This window comes from Uloborus diversus, chromosome 7 (assembly GCF_026930045.1).
Source record: "Uloborus diversus isolate 005 chromosome 7, Udiv.v.3.1, whole genome shotgun sequence".
Classification (NCBI taxonomy): domain Eukaryota; kingdom Metazoa; phylum Arthropoda; class Arachnida; order Araneae; family Uloboridae; genus Uloborus; species Uloborus diversus.
In genome coordinates, this window is record NC_072737.1 from 149,446,338 (window position 1) to 149,459,227 (window position 12,890).

General features: G+C 34.6%; 1 protein-coding gene across 1 annotated transcript in view; it reads left to right on the plus strand.

Annotated features, from left to right (window-relative positions):
• Positions 1 to 272: 272 nt before the first annotated feature.
• The window catches only part of LOC129225841 (acetylcholinesterase-like), a 32,827-nt gene continuing 20,209 nt past the window's right edge, over positions 273 to 12,890 (plus strand). Inside the window, exon 1 of the mRNA XM_054860360.1 lies at positions 273 to 401. Within this exon, the coding sequence (XP_054716335.1) occupies positions 362 to 401 (40 nt within the window). The 5' untranslated portion in view covers positions 273 to 361. The remainder of the gene's footprint in view (positions 402 to 12,890) is intronic.

A 12,890-nucleotide genomic window follows, 5' to 3' on the forward strand; every position in this document is an offset into this window, starting at 1 on the left:
CTTTAGGAGTGTCCAAAATATTCCATCCTCAATCTAGAAGAATTTGATGGTAAATAAAATTTCCTTGTATACTTGATTGTCATTAATTTCCCCAAACAAACGATCCCACTTTCGCACGTGTGTTTCTACAACCAAGGTCTCAAAACCGGATGTCGATTCTGGGATAGGCGATGACGTCACACTGACATGTGCGCTATCTGAGTGGCTAAGCAGGTGTCATTCATCTTCGTGAACCGCCCACACAGAGCGAGAAACCGTTTTACCTTTGTCACCTTTAAAATTATATTGCATGGTATATAATAAAAAGATCTGAAGTCACAGCAACATTTCAAAAAAAATTTCACGCATTTGTTTATTAGAAATGATGGTGCGTATACAAGGATGTTTCACACCTTTGCTCAGTAAGTGTTATTGTTTTTGCTATTTATTTTACAATACTTCAACAAAAAATGTTTTTTTTTCTTCCTTTGTTTGGCATTTCAATTTTTTTGAAAACACTCATCAATAAAAACCTGTTTATATTTTGGATATTTTTAAGTATTTAAGAACATTTTAAAGCTTGCATCAATGACTTTTTGCACAAGATTTTAGAGTAATACTATATAGAAGCCAAAAAAGCCAATTATTTATGAATTATATTTCAAACGATTCTGAGAATTTTGATCACACAGGGTAGGAAAATGATTTATTTAGTCTTATTTCTTTGAGATTCTATAAAAATTTTGGATCGTTGTTTATGACTGCAAATTTTACTAGAGTGAACAAAGCTGCTTTCCAATGGGGTCATTACTGAAATTTTTAAAGTATTTTTTTCTGAAAGAGCCTGCTTAAAAACATAGGATATGACCATTTTTTAAATAATTTCGCAAAGTTTAATATTTGAAAAAAATTGTTTTAATCGGTGAGCAGATTCAATTTCATTTTTTACGCTTCTGCACATGACATCACAAGTGATGAAATGCCATCCACTGATGCCGTTAGCGCAGAGCACAATATTTAATTCGAATCTTTACTCACATGTACTGGCAACGATACGGTTGATAGTAAGCGTAAAACGCAATATTTAATTTGCTTCTGAGTTATCATAAGCTGGACAGCAAACGTAAGCATTCAGGTCGCGCCAGTGGAGTACGCGACAAAGTCATCACTTGTGACGTCATGAAGACCACGCCTTGTTTGAAAAATCAAACCTTTAAAAAAAATAATTAAAAATTAAACGTTTTGAAAAAAAAAAAGATTTTTTTCTCTCCACTTTTTTTTTTTTGCTCATTGTATCAACTTCAGTGACTAAAAGTAGTACTTTTGACTGATGGAAACAACCTCATTGTGTTATAGATAAGAATGGTTAAAAATATTGAGTAGCATTGCAAAAAACTATTTACAATGGGGTCGTGTCCAAAATTTCAAAATTATATTTTTCTGAAAGAACATGCTTAAAACATGGGATATGACCATTTTTTAAATAATTTGTTCAAGTTTAATATTTTTTTAAAAAATACTTAAATCGGTGCACTTTTATTGTTTATGTTTCTGCCCGATGACATCACAAGTGATGAAAGCCATTCAGTGTTGCCATTCACAGAGCAAAATATTTAATTCGCATCTTTACTCACGTGTATTGGCAACGATATGGTTGATAGCAAGCGTAGAGCGCAATTTTAATTCGCTTCTTGATTATCATAACGTGGAACCGTGGTAGAAAGATGCGCCAAAATGCATCATTTGTGACGTCATAAGACCACGCCTTGTTTGAAAAATCGGACATTTAAAAAAATTAATTAAAAAACAACTGTTGGGAAAATGAAAATATTTTCTGGGTCTATGTTTTTTTTTTTTTTTTTTTTGCTTATTCTATCAATTTCAGTGACTAAAAGTAGTACTTTTGATTGAAGGAAACAACCCCATTGAAGGGCTCGAGGCAAGAATGTGATATGTCAGATGACGTGAATTTTCAGTTGGCCAATTTCCAACTTATAAAATATGTTGTAGAATTTTTCAGTTATTATACATTTTATATTCTGCAGTACTAAAACCAGGTATGTGTTTCTCCAAACGACATAATCCGTTGTCATGTTTATTTCAATTTTAGTTACGAGAAACAAAAATTTTGATCGAAAAGTGACTGCTTGCGGCTTAGCACAATTCTACCCCAAACCCTTCAATTTAAAAATATTTACTATTTTATGATATGAAACTTTAAAAAAATAATAATAATAATTATGCTTGAATACTGTTGTTCTATTTGATGTCAGTAACACTTTATCGTGGACATATATCTTTTGAACATTCAGATAAATGTAGAACTGAAAATCAAACTGAAGTTGACCTAAGCCTGTAAATCGGGTTTCTGTTTATGCCCTGAATCTGAACAAAGAAGCCCATTATTCACGCATCACTCTTGCGGGGTAGCGGAATAATTTGTGTGGTATAATTTGGGTAAAAACGAAGGTACTTTCTTATTGTCGCTCGTCATATAAATCCTGCAGACAAATTGCACGATGGTATTTAAAACAATAATTAAATGTATTTTTGACAAATTAAAGTTTAGCGAGATTGTGAAACCTTGTTTTTATTTTATTTACATTCTCTTTCAAAAAAATTTTCGGAAATAAAACTTTCGAGTTAATTTCTCCGTTTTTTTTTTTTCAATTTTATTTTAAAGACTATTTCTCAGTTTACTTTCTCCGTCATATTCCCCTCGTTTTGCTTCCAGTTTTTAACTGTTGCCAAAAACAATGAAAAATAATAGAAATTATAAAATTATCATACTTTTGCTTTTTGATGGGGTTGTTTCCTTTAGTCAAAAGTAGTACTTTTTGTTACTGAAATTGATAGAATAAGCAAAAAATAATAAAAATAATAACATGAACTCAGAAAATACTTTCATTTTCCTAACAGTTATTTTTTAATTAATTTTTTAAACTGTCCGATTGTTCAAACAAGGCGTGGTCTTTATGACGTCACAAATGATGCACTATGGCGCATCTTTCTACGCATTTCCACGTTATGATAATCAAGAAGCGAATTACAATTGCGCTCTGCGCTTGCTATCAACCATATCGTTGCCAATACACGTGAGTAAAGACGCGAATTAAATATTTTGAACTGTGAATGGCAACACTGAATGGCATTTCATCATGCGTTAAACGATGAAAGAGCACCGATTTAAGTAATTTTTTAAAAATATTAAACTTAAATAAATTATTTAAAAAATGATCAGATCCTATGTTTTTAAGCGTGCCCTTTCAGAAAAAAAAATACTTTTAAAATTTTGGAAACGACCCCATTGTAGCCAATTTGCAACTCCAACAAACTATAGGGGGCACTGTAGCCACCGTCTAATGGCGGATGAAAAAGGTAAAACAAACGCACGCTGTAGCGTAGAAAATGCTAATAAGCCTAGGAATTTTTGTTTGAATGCATGACTTTTTTGTTTTATTCTTTTTAAATCAATTTTTAAAGTCTTGTGGATATTCTGGCCCACGTAGAAAGGAATGAGAATTCAAGAAGTATTACTAAACATTAGAAATTAATACAAATTTCGTAGTTCGTAGTTGCAAACAGACATTTCCACGATGTTGAATTCGAAATTTATCAATTCTTGATGGAACTACATTTTCATTGTGGCTACTAGCATTCATGAACACTATTAATATTTCATGTAACAAAACCTTTGTTTACCAGTGTTATCAAAAGAGGAAGATGATGTTTTGTTTGGCTAGTGCTCATTGTTTTACATTTGTAGCTGAGTTATTTCTTAAATTGCTGAATCGGTTAATTTAAAATTTTTCTGTTTCGTATGTTTCTAATTTCTGAATTATGATTTAATTCTGTCATACTATGCAAATCATCAATGAAATTCTCACGGTGGTAGTTTTCTTTTTAATTGATCTACTAAACTTATCGAATTCTGTAATCTTTCTCCATTTTAATCCACACATGATAAAAAATAAAAATGGTTTATAACTGACATACAAAAACTCACCAAGGGTTCTTAGCTCACACAACTAAAACTATAACCCTACACATTTTTGGCGAAATTTCAGCTGATAATGTAAGCAATAAAGTGGAGTTGGCGCACTATTTTGGCGATGAAAATTCTCAGCGTTAAACATTTTTCATTTCGTTCTACGATAATATATTCGAGAAAATATTTTGCATAGTGTTCATTCCAACTAAATGCTGTAGTAAAATAAGGTTAGTTAAATTACTGATTTTTGAACTAGGCAAGGATGAAAGCCCTAATTCTTCTAATCCTTCTTTCGGGCTTAAGATTAAAAAAAATCCATATTGTTACAAATTCACACAAAACAATAAAAATAAATTTACCTGGTATAACGTTATCCTCTTTCAAAAAAAAAAAATTAATTTGAATTTTTGGCATCTTGAATTCAAATTATATTTTTCGCAATCACGAGCGTGTGTGTTTGTGTAGGCGCATGTGTGTGGGTGCGTAAGTGTATGTATGCATATGTGTGAGTGAGTGTTGTGTACGTGCGTGTGCGTGTAGGTGTTCGTGTGTGTGTGTAGGCGTTCGTGTGTGTGTGTAGGCGTTCGTGTGTGTGTGTGTAGGCGTTCGTGTGTGTGGGACATGGACGCCACCGCCCAGCAAAAGTGGATTTCGGGGGACAGTGCTCAGGACCAGCCGCGCCGCCGCCGGTGGATGGTGGTGCTGCAGCCCTGTTCCAAGCTAAAAAAGAAACCGGAACATCAAGGACTGTCAAGTGAGAACAATAAGCAATCGTGATTGCTCAAAAAAAAAGAAAGAAAAAGAAAAAATGCATCGAACAGACGAGCATATTCGTTGATAATGCGAAGTTTGTTAATCCAAGGTTTTCTTGTGTGTACGCTTTCGCCATTTACGAAAATCAACTCGCTTTTTTAGAGGGAAATGATGTAAACTAACATTATTTTGAGACGCTCGAGAATACCATAACGGGACGAAACAATTTCTGTTGCTGAAAGCAATCTAAGATACATCGAATGCGTTGATAACTACTCATAACAAACTGCCTATGTTTACCAACAGACACACGTAGAACGCAATGTTTTACCTTTTTCTTTAGTTTTGTAAATCACCGCAAGGTAGCGTATTCGAGCGCTGGAGTTGCGAATTGAGTTGAGCCTAAGATTTTCCGTTAAAATCGGAATCCTTAAAATTTGTGAATAAGAAAGAGTTCGGAACTCTAGCGCTCGAATACGCTACCTTGCGGTGATTTACAAAACTGCAAATGAAACTAAAACATTGCCACGTTGCGTTCCACGTGTGTCTGTTGACGTAAACACAGGCAGTTTGTTCTGAGTATTTATTAACGCAATCGATGTGTCTTAGTTTGCTTTCAGCTACAGAAATTAATTCGTCCCTTAGTAGTATTCTCGAGCTTCTCAAAATAATGTTAGTGTTCATTATTTCATTAATATTGGTGAAAGCGAAAATTCTGGATAAACAAACTTGGATAACCTTATACAAGGTAAAAATTTTTATTGTTTTGTATGAATATGGGGTTTTTTTTAATCTTAAATTAATTAAACTTACCATATTTTACAGCAGCATTTAGTTGGAATGGACAGTATGCAAAATATTTTCTTGAATATATTATCGTAGGACAAAATGAATAACCGAGAAAGAATTTACTTTATTCCAAACCATTTTTAATTTTTATCATGAGTGGAATAAAATGGTAGTAAGATTACAGAATTCGATAAGTGAAAAGAAATAATGGTCAATCAACTGAAAAGAAAACTACCACCATATATCCGTGAGAATTTTGTTGATGATTTGCATAACATGACACAATTAAATCGTAACTCAGGAATTAGAAAAATCGAAACAGAAAATTTTTAAATGAACCGATTCGGGAATTCGAGAGAAATAACTCAGCTACAAATGGAAAACAATAAACGCTTGCCAAGCAAGGCAAAAAAGTATCATCTTCTTTCGATAACAATTTGTAATGTCATATTGAATTTTCTAGCATTAATTGTTATTCTTGTCAGGCCACAATTATTATTTAGTTTTATCAAGAATTGATAAATATCGAATTCAACATCGTGGAAATAGCTGCTTAGAACTACGAACTACGTAGTTTGCATTAATCTTTGACGTTTAGTAATGCTTCTTGAATTTTCATTTCTTTCTACGTGGGCCAGAATGTCCACAAGACTTTGAAAATTAATTTAAAAAGAATAAAGCGAAACAATCATACGTACGAACAAAAATCACAACACTTTTAGCATTTTCTTCGTTACCATGTGCGTTTGTTTTAGTTTTTAAGTCCGCCTTTAGACAGTGACTTCAGTGCTCCGGCTTGTAACTTTTTTCCTCTGGAGATAAAAGCTTAGTTTTTCCGACCAAAGGACGAGTTACATCTGGAGTAAAAAAAGTGACTCTTTCCATTGCTGTTAAAAAGAAAACTGTGGGACAATTCCTTCGCACTTTGCTGATAGATTTAATGAAAAAAAGTAGTGCCGGAATTTTAGCTAAGCCAAAAATAGTTCGAGCTAAAAACGCAAATAACTCCCGCCATATTTAAGTTAGGGCATTGAAACAAATTGCGTAGAAGGCGGAAAATCCTACCCTTTTCAACGATATATAATATGAATATGTGCAAGGAATTTTTCACCCCTTAATAAGCAATAATAGGCAATTTACGCGAAATTTGAGCTAAAAAATTAATTACAAAAAACTAATTCGAATTTTAAAAAACAAAACCCCAGGTGCAAACCACCGGCGCTCGATGTAATTTTGTACAAATTTTCAAGGCTGTAGGTGCTACGGGGTCCGTCACAGACTTCCTTCCAGAATTTCTTTGAAACCTTACTTTTATTTACTACTAGTGGTACCCACACGGCTTTGCCCGTAATAGAAAAATTAAAAGGTTTTTTTGGTTCGCCTGTATATTTACAAATAATGTATGGTGAATTTTCTCGCCAATTGGCTTGTACCCATGCTACAGTTCCACGTTATGATAATTTCGTATCTCGCCAATTGGCTTGTGCCCATGTAACGGTTCCACGTTATGATAATTTCGTAATTTACTCGTCGATTTTATGATAATTTTGTTCTTAAAATTGGAATAGAAAAAGAGCAAAATCGAATTTTCGAAAAATCGCTTCGAGGTGCACACATGCTACAAACTAACTTTGTGCCAAATTTCATGAAAATCGGCCGAACGGTCTAGGCGCTATGCGCGTCACAGACATCCAGACATCTTCCGGACAGAGAGACTTTCAGCTTTATTATTAGTAACTAGTGCTACCCGCTCGGCTTTGCCCGTAATAGAAAAATTAAAAGGTCTTTTGGTTCGCCTGTATATTTACAAATAATGTATGGTGAAACTTCTCGCCAATTGGCTTGTACCCATGTTACAGTTCCACGTTATGATAATTTCGTATCTCGCCAATTGGCTTGTGCCCATGTTTCGGTTCCACGTTATGATAATTTCGCAATTTACTCATCCATCTTACATTCTTGTTCTTAAAATTGGAATAGAAAAAGAACCACATCGAATTTTCGAAAAATCGCTTCGAGGTGCACACCCCCATGCTACAAACTGACTTTGTGCCAAATTTCATGAAAATCGGCCGAACGGTCTAGGCACTATGCGCGTCACAGACATCCTCGGACAGAAAGACTTTCAGCTTTATTATTAGTGAAGAAGACTAGCAAAAATACCCGGCGTTGCCTGGGCCAGAAATGGTTGTGAGAAACAATCGCTACTTTCATTCATTTTCTGTTTTAACTGAAAGAACTCAAAACACACCGCTTTGACGTCATTAAAAGTCGAACTTCTTACCTTCCTCGAATCTCTTCTTCCTTACTCATAGAAGTAAAATAGCAAAAAGTATAAAGAACGAAATAGTATTCAGTATTCAGTTAGAAACGAAAGCACGACATTTAATCATATAAACATTTGAAGAATTTCCAAAATATGAACTAACAAAAAGAAAGATCACTAAAAAAACCGTGCGCTTTATTTATTTATTTAAATAGTACGCACACACACACACTGCAGAGTTTTTACTTATATGCAGAGATTACTCAGTGGGAATGGCCAAATATATTTTATTATAAACTAGTGATACCCGCACGGCTTTGCCCGTAATAGAAAAATCAAAAGGTCTTTTGTATTCAGTAAATTACCGCCCATTAGCCAGGGCTAAAGCAGAAATACGTGAAATACACCACCAGCTCAGTCCTTTTCAGCCGAGGTCTGCAGTTTCGTGCTTATTAGCACTCATCAGCCGGGCATAGGAAAGTAACTGAGCTGGAGATGGAAAACCTCTTAAGGAAGCCAAGAGTGCGAAACAAACTGGTAGCTAATATAGAATTAGCAGACCAGACGAGTGACCGAAACAATGGTTCGGTTCAACTCGAAGATTGAACGCGAGGCAATTTATATTCCTTGTATATATAATATTTCAAAAGGTCTTTTGGTTCGACTGTATATTTTCAAATAATGTATGGTGAATTTTCTCGCCAGTTGGCTTGTACCCATCTTACGGTTCCACGTTATGATAATTTCGTAATTTACTCGTCCATCTTATGATATTTTTTTTCTTAAAATTGGAATAGAAAAAGAACCACATCGAATTTTCGAAAAATCGCTTCGAGGTGCACACCCCCATGCTACATACTAACTTTGTGCCAAATTTCATGAAAATCGGCCGAACGGTTTAGGCGCTATGCGCGTCACAAACATCCTACAGACATCCAGACATCCTCCGGACAGAGAGACTTTCAGCTTTATTATTAGTAAAGAAGACACAAGCACATTACAAACACATAAGACAAAACATTTTACTTGCCACGGAAATATAAGTTCGTTGCTTGAGGCACCTGGGGCTCTGCCCCTTATCCTCTGTTGTGGTATGTGGATAGTTCCTCGGAGCAGAAGATGGTTGCGTGGATGTACGAGAGATGTGGCTTCCTCTAACAGGAGTACCATAATTCTTAGCCGAAGGCTCTTCAAAGTAAATTTCAACTAAAGTTCTTCTTTTTTTAAATAAGTTTAAAGTTTTTTTTTTTTTTTTTCGCTTCCTACATACATTTAAGTTTATACTTTTTTTTCCCGTGAGGGATTTCTAGGCTATTTGAATGAAGTCTTTTCTAATATTATAAAGAGAGATGGCGGATTTTTGTGTGTTTATATGTTCGAGGTAATCTCTGGAACCATTGCACCTATTTGAAAAAATCTTTCACTTGATGAAAGGTGCTTTCTTACTGAGTAACATAAGCTATAATTCGAAAAAATCCGATAAATAGTTCTTTTTTATTCAAATTTAGGCCCAAATTTCACGTAAACTGCCTATAATTTGCTATTAAAGGGGTGAAAAATTACTTGCACATATTAATATTATATATCGTTAAAAAGGGTAGAATTTTCTGCGTTCCAAACAATTTTTTTCAATGCTCTAACTTAATTACGGCGGGAGTAATTTGCGTTTTTAGCTCGAACTTTTTTAGGCCTAACTGAAATTTACGCACTACTTTCTTCATTAAATCTATCAATAAAAAGTGAAGGAATTGTCCCACAGTTATCTTTTTCACAGCATTGGAAAAATCGAGATTTTTTACTCCAGATCTCTCTCGACCTTTGGTTGAAAAAATTAGCTTCTATCTTCAAAGGAAAAAAAGTTACAAGCGTTTTTAAATCAATTTCGGAATATGGCATTTTGATTCAGGTTGTCAACCATTATATTTTCGCGTTTCCATGGTTACGCTTGTTGAATCCATTGTTTATTTCCTTATTTTGTATCTGATTTTTTAAATTTATTTTATTTCATGTTTCCATGGTTATTCTTTTAAAATCCATCTTTCGAATTTTAATTTCTTAAAAGTATTTTAATATCTGTCGTCATTGTTTGTAAGGGTAATTTTGCATTGTTCTTTTTTTTTCCTTTTATTGAAGTTATTCTTTAAGTTATTAAGTTATTCTTCTAATTAATTGTTTAATATATGTCACTTGACACAATTTTTGTTCTCAAGGTAGACCGAGCAAAGCTGGGCAACGCAGCTCTTAATATATAAAGATTTGAAAGCTACTGTTAATGTGATTTTATACCTTTTTGTTTGTTTGGCGAAACATTTATTACTGCCAAAGAGAAAACATCTGCTTCACTCGCAAAAGGGCTGGGTTCCGGTAGCGTGGTCGCTTGGCGCGTTAGGCGCGGAGCAGTTCAGTCTAGGATTATTGTTTTAAGGCAATCGTTAATGTAGTTCATTGTTTTGGCGATTTGTTTTGAAAGAAAATAAATTTTTGATTTGTTTTTCTCCGAGTGAAATGTACGATAGTTTCTTCTTTTTTTCTGACGATGATTTTTTAATGTTTCACAGGATGTATTTTTTTCCCCGTTAGACAGATGGATTATGATAGCGTGGTGGCTGGGAGAGTTGAGCAATAAACAATAGAGTTGCGGAATTATTTTTACATTTGAAAGATATTATTTGATGCATTTTTTTTTATTTGGCGAAATATTTTAAATTGCAGTAAAAATCGCTTCACTCGCTAAATAGAGTTTTAAAGTAACTGTAAATCTAATTTAATGATTTGACGAAAAGTTTTAAATTCCAAAGAAACTTAAATATATATATATATATATATATATATATATATATATATATATATATATATATATATATATATATTTTTTTTTTTTTTTTTTTGAAAAGATGTGCACACATTTTATACAAAGAAAAACGATCATTTCACATCAAAGGGGGAGTTGGCGTCAATTTTTTTTTATTCAACGGACTTCCATTAAATTTTTAGCACGAGCATCGCTGTGCGGGTACTGCTAGTAATAAATAAAATTAAGACAATGATAAAATGTTGATAAGAAATTTAAAAAAAAATAGTGAAATGAAAATAGATAGGAGCATGCTCCCAGCCAGAATGTAGCACAATAACTAGAGTCGAAACGAGATAAGTGAACCCTGGAAGGGATTCACTCACCCCGTTTCGAATTTAAAACTAAGCTAGCAGAGCGCGATGCCTGCGAGAATTTGCCAGATCCAAGGGATCGTAATTTGGAAGATTGTTAAGTAGTGGATTGCTAACACGGGGGATGTTGTAGTGAAATTTCTTGGCAAGCTTTTTGCAAAAGTTGTGGAGCGTCGGGATGCCAACCTCTTCCACCAGCTTGTCCGTACGGACGTACCAGGGAGGGTCGCACGCAGCTCGAACCATCGCTCTCTGCAAGTTCTCAACTCTGTTAAAGTTAGAGATTGCAGAAGTCGCCCATATGGGCGCTCCATAGGTAATAATGGGTCTTAGGCAGGACTTATAAATGAGCAGTTTATTATCCGTTGATAAAACGCTTTTTTTTTTTTTTTTGTGCAGGAGACAATTTAGTGGTTTTTTTTGGAAGTGAGGTACTTCTTGCGTACCTCTTCAATGTGAGGTCGCCAGGTTAAATTACGGTCGAAAGCTATGCCTAAATATTTCGCCCGCTAAGACCAATCAATCGGGTCGGTATAAAGATGCAGTTTAATAGGAGGGAGCTCCGTTGTTCTTGTAAAAAAGCAGGTAGCTATACTTTTGTTTGCATTAACTTTGATTTTCCAAGTCCTTAGCCTGATATCTAGATGTGTTAAGTGGCTTTAAATTGCTGAAAAGGCTTGATAAAGTCCCCGAGAGGAGGCTAGTATGCAGGTGTCATCTGCATAAATGGCAAGATGCGAGTTGTCCATGTGTGGGATATCGTTTGAGAAAATTGAGTAAAGAGTTGGGCCTAAGAGGCTGCCTTGGGGGGGGGGGGGAGGCACCCCGGCCCGTATGTGTCTAGGTGTTGAGAGAGTTTCTGTCACTCGAACGATATAGTGCCTATTCATAAGATAGGAGCTGATGATGTTTATGAGTGCATGAGGTAACCCAAGGCTTATAAGTTTGTAAATTAGCGCATCAATCCAAACCGTATGGAATGCCTTCGCTATGTCAAGGAAAAGCCCGATGGTTTTCTGATGATTTTTTTCAGCCTCTCTGATTAGTTCTGTGACTCTAAGTAGTTGGTGATTTGTAAAGTACTTCCTGCGGAAGCCGAACTGTTCATCTTGTATGATGTTGTGATCTCCAAGAAGTTTATTGAGAATGCAGAATTCAGTAATTTTGGAGAGAGCAGAGAGCAAGCTGATCATTTTACTTGAACTAATTTAGTACGTTCTGAAGATATAATATTTTAACTCTGTTGCCAACCTTAGACAACTAAACATTAATAACTATTTCTTAACATGCACACACACAAAAAAAAAAAAAAGAATTTGAATTTAGACATTTTGAATTCAAATTATGTTTTTCGCAATCACGAGTGTGTGTATGTAGGCGTGTGTGTTTGTGTGTGGGGAGTACGTGTGTTTGTGTGTGGGGAGTACGTGTGTTTGTGTGTACAGGGTGTGTATGTGTGTGTAGGCATGTGTGTTTGTGTCTGTGTGCTGGCATAAGTGTGTGGGTAGTTGTGTGTATGAATGTGTAGGGGGGGTATGTGTGTGTAGGCTAGAGATGTAAAATTTCCGGAAATTTTGAAGTGGTGGAAAAAAACCGGTTTTCACCGGTTTTTTTTCGGGAAAAATTGGAAAATTTGATTTTTTAATGAATAAAATTAGGGTTTCTTAATAGCTCTGTGTTTTTTGGAACATATAAAGGGTTAAGCATTAAGAAATATATGCTATCCACACATCTGCTTGACAGAAATACACTTAAAGGTAAGATTAATTAGAAAAAAAAACTCTTTGTTTTATAACTGAGAGCTTTCATGATCAAACACCAGAAATAAGTCAAGTCGTCATTCAACCAATAATATTGGGTAATGTGTGTCTAATCGTAACAATTACATTTTCTATTTTAGATTGCCTTTGAAACTTGAAGTATTAACTGAAATTTTCGACTTTCAAA